Source organism: Pipistrellus kuhlii, unplaced genomic scaffold (genome assembly GCF_014108245.1).
Source record: "Pipistrellus kuhlii isolate mPipKuh1 unplaced genomic scaffold, mPipKuh1.p scaffold_m20_p_22, whole genome shotgun sequence".
NCBI classification, from domain to species: domain Eukaryota; kingdom Metazoa; phylum Chordata; class Mammalia; order Chiroptera; family Vespertilionidae; genus Pipistrellus; species Pipistrellus kuhlii.
Window position 1 is genome coordinate 5742538 of NW_023425521.1, and position 21499 is coordinate 5764036.

General features: G+C 53.6%; 1 protein-coding gene across 7 annotated transcripts in view; it reads left to right on the forward strand.

Annotated features, from left to right (window-relative positions):
- The first annotated feature begins 2643 nt into the window (after positions 1 to 2643).
- ACLY (ATP citrate lyase) overlaps positions 2644 to 21499 on the forward strand; it is a 40033-nt gene continuing 21177 nt past the window's right edge. For 2 of the 7 annotated variants that reach the window (XR_004990327.1, XM_036451498.1), the window contains exons 1-14: positions 2646 to 2794; positions 6980 to 7163; positions 8841 to 8963; positions 10902 to 10964; positions 11423 to 11613; positions 12040 to 12119; positions 13183 to 13313; positions 14090 to 14208; positions 14937 to 15073; positions 15772 to 15833; positions 17171 to 17288; positions 19219 to 19373; positions 19872 to 19962; positions 21022 to 21051. Coding sequence is in view for 6 of the 7 variants with exons in the window: in XM_036451498.1 (XP_036307391.1) it covers positions 7005 to 7163; positions 8841 to 8963; positions 10902 to 10964; positions 11423 to 11613; positions 12040 to 12119; positions 13183 to 13313; positions 14090 to 14208; positions 14937 to 15073; positions 15772 to 15833; positions 17171 to 17288; positions 19219 to 19373; positions 19872 to 19962; positions 21022 to 21051 (1459 nt within the window). In the remaining variant the exon portion in view is untranslated. Of the gene's footprint in view, positions 2795 to 6977; positions 7164 to 8840; positions 8964 to 10901; positions 10965 to 11422; positions 11614 to 12039; positions 12120 to 13182; positions 13314 to 14089; positions 14209 to 14936; positions 15074 to 15771; positions 15834 to 17170; positions 17289 to 19218; positions 19374 to 19871; positions 19963 to 21021; positions 21052 to 21499 lie in introns of those variants that run through there. The other 5 variants (XM_036451496.2, XM_036451501.2, XM_036451495.2 and 2 more) reach the window with 4 other exon arrangements.

Genomic DNA, 21499 nt, shown 5'->3' on the forward strand with positions numbered 1-21499 from the left:
TAAATATATATTTTATTGATTTTTTACAGAGAAGAAGGGAAAGGGATAGAGATTTAGAAACATCCATGAGAGAGAAACATTGATCAGCTGCCTCCTGCACACCTTCTACTGGAGATGTACATAACCAAGGTACATGTCCTTGCCCAGAATCGAACCTGGGACCTTTCAGGCTGATGATCTATCCATTGAGCCAAACCGGTTAGGGCCGAAACAGCAACCTCTTGGTACATGGGTCAACACTCAATCACTGGGTTACACTGGCCAGGCGAATTCAGAGCTTTTGAGAAGGTGAGGCCATATTGATTAATTTGGGGTACAGGAGTCTCTGTGGGGACATGGTGGAGTAATGACAGTCTTTTCTGGGAGGTTAGGGTTGGGGGTGAGGGGCAGAAGCCTTGCATGGGACCACTGAGAAAACTGAAAAACTTTAGTGATTGATTCATGGACTCTGGCCAACACTGTTCCTCCTCACTCTCTGGACAGTTACGTTCTCCTCACCCCTGACCAGGACTAGTCAAATTTGGACCCAGCAACGCCTAGAGGGGGAACTTAATCACTCAGCCAACATTGATTGAGCGTTTCCTAGGTACCAGGCCCTATTCAAAGTGTTGAAGACACAACCATGAAGAGAGCAAAAATCCCTATCTTCATGGCCATATGCAAGTATAACTGAAGGAATAAGCTGTTAGAAATGAAATAATTGGGGCAAAGGGCATGCACATTTAAAATTTTATCCATATTGCCAAGTTGGTATACAAACATAGAGTTTATTATAGTTTATTTTCCACCTGGATGGCTATTTCTGGGCCAGTCTGTCTTTCTAACCAGCGGGATAACTCCTGCACAGGAGATCCATCCTGACGGCCATCTTTCCATTAGCTTACCAAGGCCCCGAGTTGCTGTCTCCCAAGGCCAGAAATGGGACACCTTCATCGATGTTTTCTTTATCCACAGAGAGGAGATCCTTCTCAGAGACTTGTGCTGTTTGGGAAGATTCCTGGTAGGGGTGGCACTCAACCCATGCAGGGGGGAAGGGGGGGAAAAAGAGATTGTAGGGCCAAGAAAGAGAGGAGGTGAGGAGTTACTTAAAAAGGAAGGGACCAGAAAGTGATGTCATCAGGGGTCACTTATTTCAGGCATGGGCAGCAAACTTAGCTTCCCCACTCCTGGCTACCACTGGATTGGTGAGGGAGGGAGGGAGGGCATAGCACAGTTTTTGTCATAAGAATGTCACAACATTGCTACAGTGTGCGTGTTACCCAGGTGCTTGGCGAGGGCACAGGCATGCTGACTCTGTACATTGGCCCGACCCCTTCACCTTAGCTGCTCAGCCCATGATTCTCCACCCTGAAGTTAAACAGCTGTTAGGGTCAGGGAGCAGCTGCAAAGACCTACAAGACTGGGGTAATGTTTACTGCTCCAGAATGTCGGAGCAGTAAATATTATGTCCTGGGTTCTAAGACTGTCTTGATTTCAAATATTCTCCCCAACAATCTCATCAGTACCTATCATATCGGGTGTCCCGGCTTTTTGGTTCGGAAAATATAGTAGTCTGTTTCACAGATAATGGAGAAAAGCAAGGGAGCAGTTCATTCATTCCAGTGTCTATGCGTGGGCTGGGGGCTGGGGGTGGTGGTGGAGTGGGAGGTACAGGAGAGTGGCAGAAATGGCCTCAGCTCTGCACTTGAAACTTCCATGAAACCGCGGTTTGGTGAGCAGGCATGTGCGATGCATGGCATCCTCCTCCTCCTCCTCCTCCTCCTCCTCCTCCTCCTCCTCCTCCTCCTTCTTCTTCTTCTTCAATGTATTTTGTTGATTTTTTACAGAGGAAGGGAGAGGGATGAGAGGGAAACATCAATCAGATGCCTCTTGCACACCCCCTACTGGGGATGTGCCCGCAACCAAGGTACATGCCCTGGACCGGAATCGAACCCGGGACCCTTGAGTTCGCAGGCCGACGCTCTATCCACTGAGCGACACTGAGCGACACCGGTTTCGGCTGCATGGCACCACACTTCTAGCCTCACTTGCTCACCCTGTCCCCCGCCCAATGCCATACTGGGACTGGGATATTGGGAAGTCTGGTAAGTTAGCTTCGTCTCTCAGCCTCGCCCAACCACTCAACCTAGAGGGTCCGCGTGCATGTGGAAAAGCAGTTTGCCACGGCTTTTTAAAAAGCCGGGTTAGGCAACTGGGTTCGGTGTGGCCCATTTCAGGCGGCTGGGATGCGGACGTCAGTTTTTCCCATGGGGAGACAGCAAGGAGACTCCAGGTCCTCAAAGCGGCGCTACAGCCAGTTGGGCCAACAAACAACACCCTTTCCCTCCCCACTCCACACCCCCGTCGGAGTGGCGGACGGCCCAGCCCCTAAGCGATCAGGCCACGGCCCCCGGCCCGGTACGTTCTCCTCCCGGCGTAGCTCGGCCCATCTCCCCACCCGGGACTCCGCCCCCGATCCCTCCCCTGCCCAGCAGGCTCCGGAGAGGCGGCGCCCGTGGTTGCATGGGAAGGATACGCTAGCGGGACTACAAGTCCCAGCAGCCCCAGGGGTCCCGCCCACCGGGCGGGGCTACACAGGACAGCGAATTGGGAGGGGCTCTGGCGCTCAGGCTAGGGAACGCCTGTAACCAATCGCCGGGCGGCTCGCGACGTGTGCTGATAGGGGCGGGGAGAAGCCCTCCGGGGCCAGGACAAAAGCCGGATCCCTAGCGGCCGCTGGAGGCTGGCGCGCTCCGGAGAGTGGGCGTTGGGTCCCGGCCTGCGGAGGTAGCGCCCGGCTCGGACTCTCGCAGAGGTGAGTGGCGGGCGGCTGCTTTCCCGGGAGGGCCCCCACCTGGCCCAGGAGCTTCCTGCCTCCCTCCCGCAACCCGGAACCGCCTCCACAGAGGCCGGCTCGGCGTTAACGCACCCTCCCTGCACCTCCTTGGAAGTTTTTTTGGGGGGTTAGCCTTTTAGGTTAGACTTCGTCTGAGACCCCGGCCAGCGGCCACGTGCGACTGACCCCCAACCCTCCCACCTTCCAGTTTCTGGGAGTTTGCACAGGCTTCCGCCGTCCTTGCTTCTCTTCCCCGGTGAAATCGCACTTACTCCACGCCGGCGCCCCTCACCCCCTCCCGGCGCCGGTCCCTGAGTTTCCTCGGCTTTATCGGGCCACCCCTTGCCCCCATCCGGTCCCCCCCACCGGATGCGGGGGAACGGGAAGTAGAGAGAACGGCAGTGACCTCTCGTCCCACTCCGGCCCCTCACAAGCCGGGCTCAGGCCCTTCCTCTTAGTTCCGTGGAGTCCCCTGAGCCCCGCGCCCCAGTGCACGGAGCCACCTGGGCGTGCCGCCGCCGCCGCCACGGGCCACGCGGGGCCGGGCTGCCCGAGGCCTGGCCTCGCCGTTTAGACCTGGCTATCGAGTGGCGATGCAGGAGGGACCCTCCTCGAGCTTCGGTGGTGCCGTCGGGCCAAGCCTCTAAGCGACAGATGGCCGTGGTGCCCGTCTCCCTCCTCACCCTTGGCGCCGACGCCCGCCCGCCAAGGTTGGCCGAAGCCAGGTCCTCAAGGGGCCGGAGGATGCCGCCGCCGCCGCCCTCCTGGCGGGCCTGGCCCGGGGCCAGTCCCCCGCTTCTGCTGCCCTCTCCAACCTTGGCAGATAACTGTGTGCGGTTCCACGGAGTTATGCATGCCGTTGGGTGGTCCTCCGCCGTCTGCCCGGGAAGAGGGTTTTGGAGAGGATGGTGGGGAGCAGTGCCCAGCACGGTAACGTTGCTCTGTGTTTCAGCCAGGTCAGCTCCTTGGATTTCTGAGATGGGTGAGGGACAGCTAGCCGGTAGACCCCAGCTGCCCAGACGAGTGGTTTTCACCTCTTCCAGAGCTTCTCAACTTAGGAGGCTTGGATAGGAAGATCCCTCAGGCACCTGGCAGCTGGTGTCTTCTCCCCCATTATGACACTTTGTAAGGGGACACTCAGAACTGCCCTTAAAAAACCCCAACCTTAGGATTGCTAACCTTAAAGTGAGCACTTTTTATCTTTCCCGGAGAGAGACACTAAGTAACATCCCCAGTGCTTCTGCTCCCCTGGCTGGGTCCCAGCTGTGCGTTCCCCGGAAACAGGCTCCTTTCATTCAGCCTCCCCTGTGGGCTGCTGCTGCCTTCGGTGGCTGCTGTGGATGAACTCAGCCCTGGGTCACATACCCTGTCTGCAGAAAAAACCCCATTCAGCTCATTAGGTCCCTCCTGGGGGGTGGAGGGAGAGGGGGAGAGAGAATGTGTAGTGTGTGTAATGTGTTATAGGTTCCCAGAGAGAAAGAGAAAGAGAGAGAGAGAAAATGGATGTGTAGTGAGTGTGTAATGTGTTATAGGTTCCCAGATGGTTTACCCACTTAACTGTTACTAAGTAACAGGGTCTCGGGCCTCACAGAAGACCCCTGAGGTCTTAGCTCTGCCCTGAAACCATCTGTCACCAGTTTGACAGCACATTCAGACTAAGATTTTGTGTGTGTGTGTGTCGGGAATCCTAAAACCCAGATTGGTATCCACTGTAAGTCTCGTTGTCACAAGCACATGTTGACTGAAGGTCTGGGGCAGTGGGATGGTAGTCACAGGTGATAGTCACAGCGAGTACCTGGAAATGCTCTGCATAATGGGGTATGCGCACTTTTTTTTTTTTTTTTTTTTTTTACTTTCTGATGCTCAGATGAGTTTGAAATTTCAAATAGGTTAAGAGCCGCTGCCCTAGAGAGACTTCAAGACCCGTTGAATGATTAAACTTGTGACTTCTCTCCACCCAGTCCACCCTCTGGTTTGTGAGCCTTGGTGCCTATGCTGAGGCCATTCTTTCCCTGCTCTTCTTCTCTTTACTGTCCTTGAGAGGGCTTGTCCCATCTAAGCCAGACCGCTCTGGTGGCACATCTTTTCTATTTTCTATCCTGCATCAGCCTCTTCTTGTGTCTTTTCCCGTCTTCTTTTGAGGACTTTATGGGGATGAGCTCTTGGATCTGGATTTGATCTGGTGCTCAAGAAAATGGTGATTTTTTTTTTTTTTTTAATTCGGCTATAGAAGTCCCTTTTCTCACCCCTTCCTTTCCAAAGTCGGTCTCTGTCTGATTTGGCAGGTGCTGAGTTTGGGGGAGTGTCCTCCTGGGAGTGTCTGTCAGACCTCTCTGTTGGAGAGGCTTAGCTGCGGGCTTCCTCATCCTGGATTTTCTGATCACTTGCGCCTAATGTGTCTGAACTGCTCAAGGTGGCAGAAGCTGTCCTCTCCTTTCTCTGCTTGACCTGCCCTGGGCTGCACTCTGTTTGGGAGGAGAGTGGGGGCCGGTGTACCCATCTGATTTCAGGACCAGTTTTTCTGGTCTGAGTCAAGAAGGTTGGGAAATGGAGCTGGAGTGGGTGGGGGTGGAGGACTGTGGGACAGTCGGGCCAACGGAGGCATCCCCTTCTGAGACTGGAGGTATCCCCTTCTGAGACTCCTGTTGCGATGGGGCTAGAAGTCATTTCAGGGGGAGGCCAGAAAAGGGAATGTCTTGTTTGAGCCCCTTCCCTGCTCTCCCACTTCGGGCCAGACAACCACACTGAATGCGCCTATTGTGCCCGGCCCTAGACCAGCTGGGAGCCCGAGGGAACCGGCCAGGCCAGGATTAGAACCTGAAGCTCCAGCCTGGCCGTTCGGGAGGGAGGTGCAGAGTGGCCCCGGGTACACCGGCCTTCCCTGAGCCGGGAACGTATGTTCAAACCAGCCACCTCCCTCACTCTGCCCTCCTTTATTGCACTTGCCTTTTCTCCTCCAGCAAAGTCCGCAGCTTCAGCTCGGGATCTTTGTGGGCGAGACAGGAGTGTCTTTTCATGATATGGCAAGCTCTTAGCATGATGACTTGGGTTCCTTTCTCTCCCCTGTCCCTCTCCTCAACTCACTCTTGTCACTACCCATGGGAGAGAACGGGTGTATCAGAGCAAAGTGGTGGGGAGGGGAATGAAACGGTGAAGAGGGGACATGGCCTGTTCCTTTTAGAAATGGTCTTTTTTCTTGAGCTGAAGTGTGGGGTTTTCTGGGGTAAAAGGGTTTGGGTCCCCTACTAATACTTAGGCTTCTTGAACAAGTTATCTTAACACCTCTGAGCTTCTGTTCCTCATCTAAGAAACAGGGTTATGAATCTCAGAGCAGCTCCCAGGGCTCACATAAGGTGAGTTTCTATGTGATTGTGACTAAGGATGATTTCTGCCTCCTCCCCCAGCCCTGGCTCAGTTAGAAGCGGCCAGTTCAGGGTGGTCCCCGGGGAGGCTCTGTTTTCTCTAAGTTAGCAGCTGGGTGACTCAGTGGACTGAGTGGGTTGCACTGAAGGTCATAGTTCCCCACCCTGTGTCTGCTCTGAACTCAGGGGTGGGGGTGTGGTGCCCTGGGAGAAATGAGCTTTAAGATACTTTTCTTTGCTTCTCAGGGGACTTTTCTTGCCCAAGGCTAACTAAACTTGTTGACCCGACCTTCAGCTTGCAGGTGTGTGTGTGTGTGTGTGTGTGTGTGTGTGTGTGTGTGTGTGAAGTGGGTGAATCTGGGTGTGGGGGAGACAAAACCTGTAGGGGGAGTCAGACTAGCATTGCACAAGTTGGCTGCTCTCCCCACAGGTCACAGAACCAAAGGGAGTGTTTCAGTGTCTGTGTGCCCACCTTGGGTGGGACCAGCACTGAGGTTTGGGTCATACCACTGATAATGCTGTTCTCCCCACCCATCTGCCTTGGTTGTAGGGTGAATGTTGGCATGAGTGAGCTGGTTTGCCTAGAGGGAGTAGAGATAGGATTGAGGCCAAGGGTCAGAGAGGAAAGGCCAGCCTTCTTACCATCTTCCATCCCCCACCATTCCCTGATCCTCCTCTGCTGTTTGGGAACCCACCCCTCTGGAGAAGTGCTGAGCTCTGGCTGTACTGTCTGGGGCAGCTGGGTGTGCGACTGCCCTGCTGGAGAAGACAGTGCTTCCATTTTCTGCCCCTTCTGACCAACAGGTAGAGCAGGTCCCTCTGCAGCCATGTCGGCCAAGGCGATTTCAGAGCAGACGGGCAAAGAACTCCTTTACAAGTTCATCTGCACCACCTCGGCGATCCAGAACAGGTTCAAGTATGCCCGGGTCACCCCTGACACAGACTGGGCCCGCCTGCTGCAAGACCATCCCTGGCTGCTCACCCAGGTGAGTTTGTCCCTATCGGACCCTTCATCCAGGCCGAGTTCGAGAGAAAGCAGCCAGTTTGTTGGAGATGTGCACATGAGTCATGAGACGGCAGACTGCCTGCATCAGTGGGCAGCATGCAGTGGGCCGAGCAGGGTTTTTGTTCAAAACGTAATGGGAAAAATATCACCCGTGGATATTTTTTCCATTCGTTTTTAGAGAGAGTGGAAGGGAGAAGGGGACAGAGAGAAACAAAGACAGATGTTGATGTGAGAGAGACACATCAGTTGATTGCCTCCCGCACACACCCCAACCGGGGCCAGGGATCGAACCTGCAGCCCAGGTACATGCCCTGACCGGGAATCCAACCCACAACCCTTTGGTACTCGGCTCGACGCTCTAATGACTGAGCATACCTTCCAGGGCTCAGCAAGGTTTGGTGTTCAGCTCCCTGCATGTTAAGGTACGCTCGCTTGGCATACAGAGCATGAGCTTGGAGCTGGACAAATAAGTCCAAATGTCAGCCTTCTGTTTATTAACGATGTGGCCTGGAGCAAACCATTTTACCTCTCTGAGTTTCATGGGCATAACCCTCACCCTGTGAGCTGAAAGGATTAGCAGTAAGATCAGGAAAACCTTAAGTGTGCCTGGCACTTGGTAGATGCTCAGTGAAAAGTAGGTATGCGTGTCATCCCCACCTGCTCCACCCCCCACCCCCACCCGCACACACACTCCCCAGTGGAGCATATCACGAATGGCAGGGCCATGAGGAAGTGTGACATTGTTCTTTGTGAGGAATGGCTAACGGCCTTGGGTGGCTTAGCATAGAGGCTCTTCTTTAGATCCCTGAGGGCACTGCTGCGAAGCTTAGGCTTTGGCAGGGCCGGAGAGCAGCACTAGGACCAGTGGTGGGGTTTCAGGAATGCACATGTCTTCCCACTGGGAGGCGGCCCACCCGCAAAGGGAGCTGCCTCTGGAGATAGTGCATTTCCTGGCACTGGGATGTATGAGCAGTGCCTGGGGGCTCCTTTTTGGGGTTGTAGACAGGGATGCCGTTGACCAGGTGACCTCTCTGGTCCTTTGTCACCCCAAAGTCCTATCACTCTGTTCTTCCTTTAGGATCACTGCCTGGCCCATGCTCTGAGTGTGGGGGAGATAAAGGCTGGTGGTTAAATGTAAAGCTCATGCTTTATTGACGCTAAGATACCACATAGGGGGAGGGGAGGGACTCATTTATTTAGCAGGTTTTTGGTGAACACCCACTCTATGCCAGGCCCTATCCTGGGCAGGGATAGTTCTAGATTCCTGGCTTTCAAGAAGGATGTGGGCTGTGGGACAGGTGAGGGAAGCGTCCAGGAGTTGACCTAAAAGAGGGGTGGGATTGGTTTGGGGAGCAGGGTGGATTGTGCTTTGTGTCCCCAAACTGTCACCTCTTTTTAAAAAAAAAAATTTTTTTATTGATTTCAGAGAGGGAGAGAAACATCAATGATGAGAGAGAATCATTGGTTGTCTACCTCCTGCACACTCCCTACTGGGGATCAAGCCCGCAACCCGGGCATGTGTCCTTGACCCAAATTGAACTCAGGACCCTTCACTCCAAAGACTGGTGCTTTATCCACTGAGCCAAACTGACTAGGGCTGTCACTTCTACTCCACCTTCTCTTTCCTTGCTCTAAATACAAACTCCTCTCATTCCAGAACCTGGTGGTCAAGCCAGACCAGCTGATCAAACGGCGTGGCAAGCTGGGCCTAGTTGGGGTCAACCTCACTCTGGATGGCGTCAAGTCCTGGCTGAAGCTGCGGCTGGGACAGGAAACCACTGTGAGTATGGGCATAAGGTTGGGGTGGCCGTGCTGTGGTTGCAGAAGCAAACATGGTCACTCTAGATTAGTAACTGTATAAGTCATCCCACACTGGTAAGATTGCAGCTAGGGGAAGGCAGAGTCCTGTGGAGCTGACTTAGGCAGCAGGGCCAGATGTGGTGCTCGTTCTCACCTCCCCCATCAGAGAATGGCCAGATGTGCTGCAAAAGTGACCCCAGTACAATTCGAGAGCCACGTGGAAGTGGTCTTCACTTATATTGGCAATCTGAGATGGGACTCTGAGGCCCATTCTGGGAATTCCTTTCTTTTCAACTTCCACAAAGGTCTTGGTAGCTTGTGGTGACATGGAAATCCTAAGAGGGTGGGTAAAAAAGTTGAAGAAGAGAGATGCAGAATCACTGAAGCAGAGGTATGACTTGGCCAAGAATCTAGAACACGACAGTTAATAACACTGATGGGTAAATTAAATTAAATTCTTGGCTTCTCCTGGCCTGGTGTATAATCGAATCGCTGTAGATGAGAGAGCTAAAGTGAAATATGATTTGGGAAGGTTAAAAGATGCTCGGAAATAAAATTGCATTTCTTCTCACTCCCAAAGGGAGCTAGAGAATTGAGGGGAGGATGTGCTGATGGCTTAGCCTGGGGAGATTGTGCCACCCACACCTGGCTTTGTCCCCTCTGGGGTGACCGTGGACTGGGGATGATTTTCTGTGGCTCCTCGGAAATAGGATGAAGGTGGTGATGGAGTCATCCTCCTCTCTGATTGGGCTTCCTTAAATCAGCTCTTCGCCCTAATTTTGTTCTTGGCCCTATAGGTAACGAGGGATCATGAAGTTGTACATGAGCCGGGGGTGGGGATCTTGACCTTTGTGCTTCCAGGGAAAGGTCAGCAGGATTGGGGGCTGAGCAGTGTCCCCTGGGAAGTCCTCATGCTCCCTTCTCCTCAGCTGGCTGTGGAGGGCATGTCAGAGCGTCTGAGCTGGCAGTAGCTTTGGCTCAGGAGCAGCTCATTACCACTGATGGATCACTGTCTGGTCTCTGACTCAGCATGATGCATGGGCAGGCCGGGGGTTCAGGACACTGGGATGAGGGATGTCTGCTTTGGCTGCCGCCAGGGATCCACTCACACTGATTAGCTCTGCAGGCCTGTTGTCGTCAGTGATGAAAGTCTGTGTGGAAAAGTTTTTCCCCGTCAAGCTCTTTCTCTCCTCTTCTCCCACCCTCCCGCCCCCGCCATGGTTCCCCTGCCTGACTGGTCCTCGGGCTGGCTCTCCTGCCTGAGCTCTGAGATAGCCTGGATTGTCTGAGTTCTAATTTGTGTGATGGCAGGGAGGGAGGTGACTCCCCATCTGTGTGCTTTTGGGGGTGAGACAATGTTGCAGCTCATTTATCACCCTCCAGAGGAGGCAGAAAAAGAACACGCAAGGCCAGTACACGGCTGCACCAGGGCCAGCAGAGGGAAGAGGGGATCTCATGAGGACTTCTTTAGCTAGGGCAGTGATTTTCAACCTTTTTCATCTCGGGAGACACAAAGTCATTACTGAAATTCTGCATCACACCAAAATATATATATTTTTTGCCAAGCCCACACACAAAAAGGTATAATTTTGATTAATTCCCACTGGACGGCTATTGTGTTGGCTGTTGTCATTTTTCTATTTGACAACCTAAGGGAAAAGAGGTCAGTGCCCCTGACTAAATAGTTATTACACGTCTTAAACTTTTTTGCAGCACAGTTGATGAAAATCGCTATGTTAGGGGTGTGGCCCGATGCCCTGGTTTCTGAAAAAATCCTCTCCGAGCGTTGTGGTGGTAGTGCTTGGGCTCCACCTCTGAAGGGACTTTGGGGTGGAGGGAGCAGGGGGTGCTTCCTCCTTCTGCCCTCAGGAGGAAGACATGCCGTCCATCTAAGCTTTATCTCCCGTCATCTCTGTAGGTGGGCAAGGCCAAAGGCTTTCTCAAGAACTTCCTGATCGAGCCCTTTGTTCCGCACAGTCAGGTACGTGTGAGGTGGCTCCAAGCTGGGCCTTCTCCCTCCTGGAGCCTTCAGTTTGTTGACCTAAAGTGATGAAAGGGGAAATTAAGCTGCTGGAGAAAAGTCAAAGGAGCCAGAGTCTCAGAAGCTGCACTGAGGGCCTTGGGGCCTGCGGAGCGGGGAGTCCAGAGATGAAGGAAGGGCTTAGTTTGCAGCCAGGAGGAATCAGGCCTGGTCACTTCCTGTGCTGAGATGAGAAAGATTTGAAGGCAGAACCCCCTTCCCCAGTTCGGGTCCTGCTGGCTGAGGGTGGACTGTCAGCGAGCCAGGCAGAGGTCTCTTCTCTCCACTTGTCCCCTGGGGAGGGCGAGTGGTAAACAGGTCTCCCTTGGTGAGTGTTTTTAGAAATGACACCACAGGGCCTGGGCTCCTTGTCCTCCGTCCAGTGCCCCCACCCACCTGGTGCTCTTGTCCCCTGCAAGGCGGAGGAGTTCTACGTCTGCATCTATGCTACCCGACAAGGGGACTACGTCCTGTTCCACCACGAAGGGGGGGTGGACGTGGGCGATGTGGACACCAAAGCCAAGAAGCTGCTTGTCGGGGTGGACGAAAAGCTGGAACCTGAGGACGTCAAGAAACACCTGTTGGTCCATGCCCCTGGAGACAAGAAAGAGTTGAGTGAGAGGGTCTGCAGGGACGTGGCGGGGGGAATAGGGAAGGCTGGCAGGCTGTGGGCACGGCGCAGGGAAAGCAGAGTGGTCTTCTCTATCTGGTGGCAGGCGCACACACAGCCCCGTATCCCCACCCCCCACCCCAGGTCCCAAAGAGGACAGCTGGCTGGCTCAGACTGAAATATGCCGTCAGCGTCCCTCACCTTGCCCCTGCCTGTCTGGTACCTCCTCCTCTGGCTCCCTGCCTGACAGCTCCTTTCCGCCTCAGTGGCTGAAGAGTGATGTCCAAGGAGTGGGCTTGGCAGAGGACAGCAAAAGGGTTGGCGGGGTGTCGGGGTGGCAGAAGTGGAGCTGTCAGCGGCAGTGGGTGACATTGCTGCTGAGCCTGCTCATTGATGGATTGATTGTCTCTACCCCTCCCCCTTTAGCATTCTGGCCAGCTTTATCTCTGGTCTCTTCAATTTCTATGAGGATCTGTACTTCACCTACCTCGAGATCAACCCCCTTGGTAACTGGGTCTGGGGGTGGGGGGTGTGGTGGGACATGGTCATTGATCGCAGGGCTCCAGTGCCCACAGTAACCCTGGCCTTTACATGTGGAGGCAGTGCAGACAGGTGTGTGCAGAGACATCTCCCAGCTCCCCGAGGGTAGGCTCCTGCGTCTGAGCTCTCAAAGGACTGGTTATTCCTCCTTAACCAGCTCCAGCTTCTTTCTTGGGCCTTAATTTGTTCTGGTTTTGGTCTGAGGGCTCTGTGGCTATGTCTGCCAGTAGGTTAGGCTAGGCTGTTTGCCTAGGACCAGGGCTGCCTCTGCACTGGTCTGACCTTTTAGGCTGTTCTTTCCTCTCTGTGCCCTCAGAGCACCCCTCTCCCCCTCCCTCCAGGAGCTGGTCAATCATTGATCCCCAAGACCAGGAAGCCCTGGTCCAAGCCTCTCAGGCAGGGAAGGAGGCAGGTGGTGTGATCTGGCTCTGGCCAGGGCTTCTGAGGGCAAAGTCCTGCTTCCAGATGCAGCTGGGGATGCAGTCCCTCTAATGGACCAGATGGCTCTGTGCTAACTTAATTAGCTAAATGGCCCTGGGGAGAGGGAAGATAGATGTCCAGTGAGGTGGCAATGAATGAGCCCTGCTGGCGTGGGGCCCAGTGTACCCTCACGCCTTCCCACCCCCACCCCACAGTGAGGCTTCCTGGCCAGACTGCAAAAGCCCAAATGTGCATACCTAGAGGGTCTTCTGACAGCAACCTATACCTTTAAATGTTTTTTAAATCATGGATGGGTGAATATTTAAGGCACATTGTGTAGCATTTTATAGAAAATGTTTAAAAATTGCCATAGCGACTTTCCTATTATATTACCTATAGGACTCCTAGGGTTTGTTTTTTTGCTTTGATGGTGGGAAGCTGTGTTATCATAAGAGTTATTCTGGTTTCTTGCCGAATGAGGAAGTCGGCCTGTATGAGAGCTGGACCATGGGAGTGGTGTGTCTGGTGGGGAAGTCTGGGGAGGGATTTGGAGGTTAGTGGTCATCTCTGCTTGGGGCCAGTGTCCGATTGCTTCTGCTTTTCTCGCAGTTGTGACCAAAGATGGCGTCTATGTGCTTGACTTGGCAGCCAAAGTGGATGCCACCGCTGACTACATCTGCAAAGTGAAATGGGGTGATATAGAGTTCCCTCCCCCCTTTGGGCGGGAGGCTTATCCAGAGGTAAGCTGCTTTGGGGAGGAGATGGAGAGTGTTGGGGCGGGGGGAGGGTGACTAATCTCAGATGAGCAGTTGGCCCATAGTGGGCTATATATTTGGCAGGGAAAGGAAGGTCGGGAGCCATTTAATTTTTTTAAAACTCCAAAGGGGATGGGAGGTGGGAGTCAGCCAAGCCTCTGAATCCCGGCCAGAAATCCTTTTAGACTTCTCTCGCAATCAGCCTCCCGGGGCTCTTAGCTTGATTTGTTACTTCTTGGTCATTCCGAGTGGCCCCCCATAATCCTGTCAGAAAGGTAGCTCTCCCTGCCACTTGCTGAGAATCTTAATTGCTCCTTTTCTCTCCATCCTCTCTGAGATCTCACAGCAGAATGGGGCTTGCAGGGCATGTTGTAACTCAGGCCAGTGGAAGAGGCTGGGCTGGCAGAGGGCTAGGGTCTATGGAGGGAGAGGGTGGTGTGATGTAGGCTGCAGATGCTGGGAGTGGGGGCTGTTGTAGAAGCAGTGACATAACCAAGGCTTGGGACTTGGATAGAGGGTCAAGGACTTGACCCTCAGAGATAAAAGAATTGGGAAATTTGCCCTCAGTGGTGACAGTGGAGATGGGTGGTTTTTGTATTGAAGATGCCATCGTGTTTTGTCCCCCCTTTTTCCTGGCTCTGTTAAGGCAAATGAGGACCTCTTCATGTGTCTTCAGGGAAAGGGGAGGGAGGAAGAGTCCTGAGATCCGGGGCCTTGGTGAAGGGGATGCCCACAGGGCCCACCTGTTGTCTGATCCCTAGGAAGCTTACATTGCAGACCTAGATGCCAAAAGTGGGGCGAGCCTGAAGCTGACCTTGCTGAACCCCAAAGGGAGGATCTGGACCATGGTGGCTGGAGGTGGTGCCTCCGTCGTGTACAGGTGACTGAGGGGCTACTGAAGGTGCCAGCTGGGTCACATGTTCACAGCCTGGATCGAGCCTCACCTGGAGGTCTCAGTGGTGCAGAGCAGGAATCGCGGGCCTGCCAGAGGGGCCCATGCACCTTCCTGTTTGCTTCAAAATGAAGTTATTTTGATTAGTTTTAGTACTTGGAATTAGTAATATGGATTCCACAGCAAATACAGAAAACGAACCAGAAAGTGAATGTTGCTGTGTCCCCACAGGTCACAGGTGAACAGACGTTTCACTCGGTGGAGATGTTGGGCTCCTAGTCCTCACCCTTTGTGATGACGGCTGGTTTTCCACTGGAAGCCCAATAGTCCTCTCCTTTCTGGGCTGTGATGGGCCACACCCCTTCCTGCTTGGCTGGGCTTCCCTCCGGCTGCAGCAGTTTTCCTTTTCATTGGGCGGCCTGGCAGGGACGGGTGGAATGTGCACTTTTCCTTTGTGTTGGGAGATGCTCTTTGTTCACTTTATTTGCCATCGTCAGTCAGTCCAGGGCCTCACGGTGGCCCAGCGCTGGCAGAGTGCATTGCCTGGGAGAGCCTTGAAGTGTCACTTGTGGGGCTTGAGGGTCTGAGGTTTCAAGGTCAGTTCCATAGTCTGACTTGAGGGCTTTGGAGGCGCCTGCGTGCCCTCCCAGTTACCAGGCTGCCACCCTCTGCTGCTAGAGTTGGAGCCAGCACTGACTTTCCTATCTCCCTGGCAGTGACACCATCTGCGATCTAGGGGGTGTCAATGAGCTGGCAAACTACGGGGAGTACTCGGGCGCCCCCAGCGAGCAGCAGACCTATGACTATGCCAAGACGATCCTCTCCCTCATGACCCGGGAGAAGCACCCCGATGGTGAGACTCATGCCCCTTCCTCGGGATGGCCCAGCATGCCACAGGGGGAACAGCTTTGGGCTTAGGAGGCATGGAGATTGTGATTGTGGTCCTGGTACTTTGCAACACGGGGCTACTCACTTAACTTAAGGACCTCAGTTTCCCTGACTGTGCAGCGGGCAGTGATAGCATCTCTCAGATGAGAGTCTGTGAGAGGATACGGAGGTGATGTGTACTTAAAGCCCCATGAGCAGGTGCAAGGGAGGAGGTGAGGCGTGCTCTCACTCTGACTGATATCAACTGTGCTTAGTGGCCCATGTAGACATTTGTTACCCGACCCTGTCATTTCAGCCTCCTTTTACCGCCTGTCCCGTGTTGGGGACTATACATACCAGTTAGCCTAACCTGAAGCCAGAGGGAGTGGGATTCCCACCAGGTGTATGCAGAAACCAAGTTGGGTGTCTGGATGGCCGTCTAGGAATGACATAGAGATTCTGTGGATTTGGGTTAACCCCCTGCTCGGTGATGGAGGTGATGGAGAGGGGGCTGATAAGGCTGTCAGTCATCAGGAGACCAGCCTGTTTCTCCCACCTCTGTACTGATACCTCCTAACAGTTGGGAGACCATTGCTCAGTGGAGAGAACTCTCAGGTGGCTTTCTGATAAGATGCTCAGGTCTATCTTTCTAACCCTTTTTGATTTCTCTGACTCCAAAATCAGGCAAGATCCTCATCATCGGAGGCAGCATCGCGAACTTCACTAATGTGGCTGCCACATTCAAGGTAATCGGCCATAGCGACTGCAGTTTCTGAGGAGCGTGGGTTTGGAGGAACCAGGAAAGGGAGGTCCTCACAAGCAAATTTAAGACAGGTGCAAGTTCCCATGACTTACCCATTCCAGAGAGAGGCTCTTGGTCCAGGGTTCCTTGTGGCGGCTGCAGAAGCTGTGTCTGGATCTGAAGCTGTGCCTCTGGGCAAGCAGCTGGCACTCGCTGGGCCATAATTCTTCCATCTGAGCTGTGGGGAGAAGGTGAAATTCTGCCATCCCCCCTTTCAGGACTAGTTCTTAAAGAAGTATCTTAATGGACCCTCATTTTCAGTGCTCCAATGTGAGACTGGGTTCTCTGCAACTCTTAGTCTTTCGTCTCTCAGTCATCAGACTCCTCTCCAAAATGTCAGAATAAAGAAAGTGTTTTTACGACCTGGAGCTCCTGGTTATCTAGCCAGGGGCCCGTCAGCCTGATCCCTGTGCACAGGTCAGGGCTATGGGCACAGTTTTAAAAGTGACGGGGTCAACAACGATGACAGAGGTAACATGTCTCAAGAATCATTCCCTTCAAGGTAGCCATCCGAGGAGGCCATTATTATTCCACTGTTAGATGCTCACTGAAGCTGTTCAAAAGAATGTGCCCCATCTGGTACTTTTCACATAGGTTTTGAGAATAATGAATAAATAAATATCAACCTTAAAAGTCTGAGCTCTCAAGATGTGGAGGACCAGGCCTCATCAGACTGCCTAAAACGGGTCCCTAATTGGACCCGATTCAGCAGACAAATCTGAAACAGATCAATCTCGACTGCTTTGTTTTAACTGCTGAGCAATCTCATAATAAAGCCAGCCCAGGTGATAAGGGTGGTGAGGTTTGGGACAGGAATTGTGTGCAAGGCCTTCGGTGACAGAAATTAGACTCCTGGCTCAGTATACTCCCTCCATCTGGAGAGACAAAATGGGTACACACCTGTACATTCTCTCTTACTTCCAAACTCGATACCCATTGCAGGGGCTGTTCCCCTAAATTTCTTGAAGAAGCTTTTGCAGGACATTGACTGTATTTTTTTTTTTTTAATTTGTTATTCCTCACCCAAAGATATGTTTAGAGATAGGAAGGGAGAAAGAGAGAGAGAGAGAAACATCAAGAATGAGAATCATTGATTGGCTGCCTCCTGCACACTCCCTACTGGGGATCAAGCCTGTAACCCCAGCATGTGCCCTGACCAGAAATTGAACCGTGATCCCCTGAGTCATGGGTTGACGCCCAACCACTGAGCTACTACACCAGTTGGGCATTACGGCTGCCTGACTTGTAATCACATGTCTGTCTGTCCCTTTGTACTTCCAGGGCATCGTGAGAGCGATTCGAGATTACCAGGGCCCCCTGAAGGAACATGAGGTCAAAATCTTTGTCCGAAGAGGTGGCCCCAACTATCAGGAGGGCTTACGGGTGATGGGAGAAGTTGGTAAGATGGGGACCTTTTCTTTCCCTCCCTCCCTGAGCGTCGGTGGCCTGCTTCCTTGGGATTCCTGAAGGAGTCAGTCTGTGAACACTTGTGTGCTCTCCCGCTCCCCTCTCTGAATATGCAGCTCGCTTCTACTTCCACTTTCTGCTCTCAGCATAGACCTGTCCTAAACTTCAGAATAGGCAGTAATGCATTTTCTTTTTCTTTTAAAAAATAATATATATATTTTATTGACTTTTTATAGAGAGGAAGGGAGAGGGATAGAGAGTTTGAAACATCTATGAGAGGGAAACATCGATCAGCTGCTTCCTGCACCCCTCCCCACTGGGAATGTGCCTGTAACCGAGGTCCGCAGGTCGGCGCTCTATCCACTGAGCCAAATGGGTCAGGGCAGTAACGCCTTTTCATTCAGTTATTTGTTTAACAAATATTCAGGGAGAACATCTGCTCTGTGCTAAGCACTGCGGTTACAGCGACTGCAGGATGCATGGCAGACCACGTGGCCCTTGTGCACTTGAGGACGTTGGCTGTAATGTCAGGTTCGCTAAGTGCATGAAGGAAGACATCAGGGTGAAGGGGGAGTGTGTGTGGGAGGGGACGGGCAGTTTTTGCGGGGTGATCAGAGAATGCTTGACTGGATAGGTGACCTGGAAAAGAGGAGGGAGCATGCCAGGGGTGACTGTCAGCAAAGGAAAGGGCAGGTTCAAGGCCCTGAAGTGGGAGTGTGTCCACGTGTGCAGGCCCCGTGGGGGTGGCCATGGGATGGGGCTGGGTGTTGGAGCTGGAGGGGCAGCGGGTGTAGGCATGTGAGGCTAGTACAGGTCCTAGGAAATCCTTGGCTTTGACCCTGGGTTGACAGCTGTGGGGAGACTCTGGCCTGAGGAGTGACACAGTTTGACTTAGGTGACCAGCAGCCAGGATAGAAGCAGGGAGAGTTCTTAGGAGGCTGCAGCAGAGCCCAGGACAGTGGTGGCCTGGATGTGAGGGGTGAGGGGGCAAGGCTCTGGTAACTGGTAGAAAAGGAGAGCTGTGCCCCTCGCTGAGCTTAGGGAGGAGGGGGTAAAGGCCTACCACTCAGTGTTTTCAAGAAGTCTGGGACCACATCTTGTCAGTCAGGACTACAATCAGGTCTCCCTAAGTTGACCTGATCGAACCTGGAACCCGTGAGCATTGGGACCAGCAGCTTTGGTCTTGGGTAAAATGCAGCCCTCATTGCCAAGAGCAGTGGTGTGTGGAGAAGGGGTTCATGTGAAGTGCCCGAGGGGTGCCAGACATGAGGCTTTTGCTAGTGAGTGATTGGAGAGACAAAATCTTCTCCATCTTCCCAGTTTTCCAAATCTGGTGTCCATGGCAAACACCAAAACTACTTCAGTCAGTTGGAGCAGTGCCAAATCCTCATTGCCCCCCAGGACTGAGTGCCTGCCATGGTCCCAGCCTTCGGGCCAGCACAGTGAATGTCACTCAGTCACAGTTGGGACATTAAACAAGTAAACAATTATTGGAACAAGATGCTGTCAGGGCTCTTTGCGGTGAAACAAGCAGGGTGGTGTGGAGAAGAGCAGGTTTCAAGGTCATCGGGAGGAGGCACTTGAGCTGAATGACCAGAACAGCTGGGTGAAGGTCTGGGATGAGAGCTCCATGCAGAGGAAGGAGCAGGGGCCAGGCCCGGGAGGGGCCATGTGAGGTCGAGGTGGGTCGGGGTGGGAGAGCCAGGGTCTAGGCTGTGAACGGGAGGAGTGCAGACTCTGATGTTGCTTGTGCTCACAGGTTCGTTGCTGGTGAAGATGTGACAGCTGACTGTGCTGCAGACTTGGTCTTGCACAGGAAGTGCCAGGCATCAGGCAGGATCTTACAGGACCTTTGCAGAGTTGTGTGGACTTGGGCCCTTATTTGAAGACTTGAATGACGGACTCTCTTCCTTCCTTCACAGGGAAGACCACTGGTATCCCCATCCACGTGTTTGGCACCGAGACTCACATGACGGCCATTGTGGGCATGGCCTTGGGCCACCGCCCCATCCCCAATCAGCCACCCACAGCCGCCCACACTGCGAACTTCCTCCTCAACGCCAGTGGCAGCACATCGGTAGGTGCCCGCTGGCCTCTACCATAAAGCCTGCCATGCTATTTTTCTCAGCTCCTCACACCCCCATCCCATCCAGAACATGGTGCCCCTCTTCTGTCCCTAGCCATTTGGGGACATTGGGGAAATGGAGGGGGAGGGGCGGCTGTGGTACTACATGGTTGGTTTCTGGATTTCGGCCAGTTTTTTGTCTATGCCAGCCAAGGTAGTATAATGGAAAGATCAGCTTTTTTAAAAATCAGACCCGAGTTCAAATCCTGCTGTGGGTGGGACTTTGGCAGTTATGCCTGCTCAGAGCCTCAGTTTGCTTACCTGCAGCCTGGAGACAATTCTGATTCCTGTCTCCAAAGGCTGTTAGAATAGCGCTTTGGAAGCAGCTTATAAAGAACTGCTGTAACAAGTTCTTGTTCCCTGATTTCTCTGGGGCCTCAAGGACCAATGGCTCTTTCCCCACCCCCGGGCTGCCTTTGACTCTTCCTCCCTCTCTTTGTCTCACCCCAGGCTGCAGCCCTCAGCAGGACTGCATCTTTTTCCGAGGCCAGGGCAGATGAGGTGGCACCTGCAAAGAAGGCCAAGCCCGCCATGCCATCAGGTAAATCCCAGCGGTTTCGGGTCCTCCCTGCCTCCTTCCCTTTCTGGGCCTCGCTGCACCAGCAGCGGTGAGGGAAGGGGTTGGGCTTTGCTGTGAGAGTGGGCCTGGTGCGTGAGGTGGGAACAGATGGGAGGACACGCTGAGCCTTCCCAGTGGTCTCCCCCCGGCGCTGAGGATTCATGCTGTACCTGGGTCACTTCACTCCCCACTGTTTCTCTTCTTCCCCCTACTTCCTGTGGGCAGGTGTGATCTGGGCGGGGAGGTTATGGAGGAGAGAGGGTTACAAAAATTCCAGGAGGTGGGCAGGTCTCCCAGACTCTCCTCCCAAGTGGAGGGCAGAACAGGCTCCTGTATATCGGTAGCTCCTGCCCACCCCATCATCCGGGGGCTTCTACAGAGACACTCCTTTCCACCACAAGGAATCCGCTGTCTACCAGCCCATCTGTACTTTGCCTCTTTTGTCTCCATCCCTGACTTACCAGAGATGTGATCCTGGCCAGCCAGCCCTGACAACCAGCGTTCAGTAACTAGCTTTTGGGCTGGTGTGGCCTGTGCACCCTCCCCTAGTACATACTGACAGCGAGTGCCCGAGGCATTTTGTGAAATAGTGACACTGGCTCCAGGCACCAGATTTGGAAGCTACTGTCCTGCAGTTCCCAAACCCACAGCCCAGAATGGCAGGTCCAACCCAGTCGGCCTCATCATCGTGTGCTTTGTAGGGATGAGGAACTGGTGTTAAGAGGCTGGGACCAGGCCAGCTGTCCCTTCAGAGGCCCGAGGGTGCGGGGGGCAGAGATTCAGTGTTCAGCATACCCTCTAAGCCTTCGTGTCCCTCCTGTCCCCTTTTGGACCCTGGCTTTCTCACTTTCGCTCTGCTGATCAGTGCTGTCTTCTCTTTTGCTGGCCTTCCTCCTGTCTCTTGTGGAATAGATGAGAGATGGTGAGGGCGTCAACCTTGCCAGGCTTGTCCAGGGGACCCTTCCCTATTCCCACCCTCTCCCTCCAAAGCCTCCAGCCATCAGCAGGTCACTCAGTTGCCTTGGTCATTTTCTTTGACAGATTCAGTCCCAAGTTCAAGATCCCTGCAAGGTAGGACACCCCTGCCCTGCCCAAATCTGCGTGTGGCTTGTTAGTGGGTCTCACTAACCATTTGCTTTGTTTCCCCTCCCCGTTGGGTTGCAGTGCTGTGTGGTATATTTTGTTCCTGCCTCGGTGTGGTCTGCTCCCAAGCCCTAGTCTTGGCTCTCTCGCCCTTCCCACTTCTGCTCAGTTCAGGCCCCCAGTCAGTGCTCTCCTGGCCATGTGGCTGTCTCTGGCTCAAAACTTGGGGGTGAGGAGGTGGAGAGCCAGGCCCACAGCTTAGAGAGTGGAGTGGTGCTGAGGAGAGAGAGTCCTCCTGGGAAGGAGGGAGCCATCAAACCAAAGGGGAAGGGGCAGAGCCCAGAGGGTGAGGACAAGAGCCATGGTCCTCCCCGATTCTCATCAACATCTGATGGTTTCATTTCTTACCTTCCTCTCCTCGGCCTCACCACTGCTG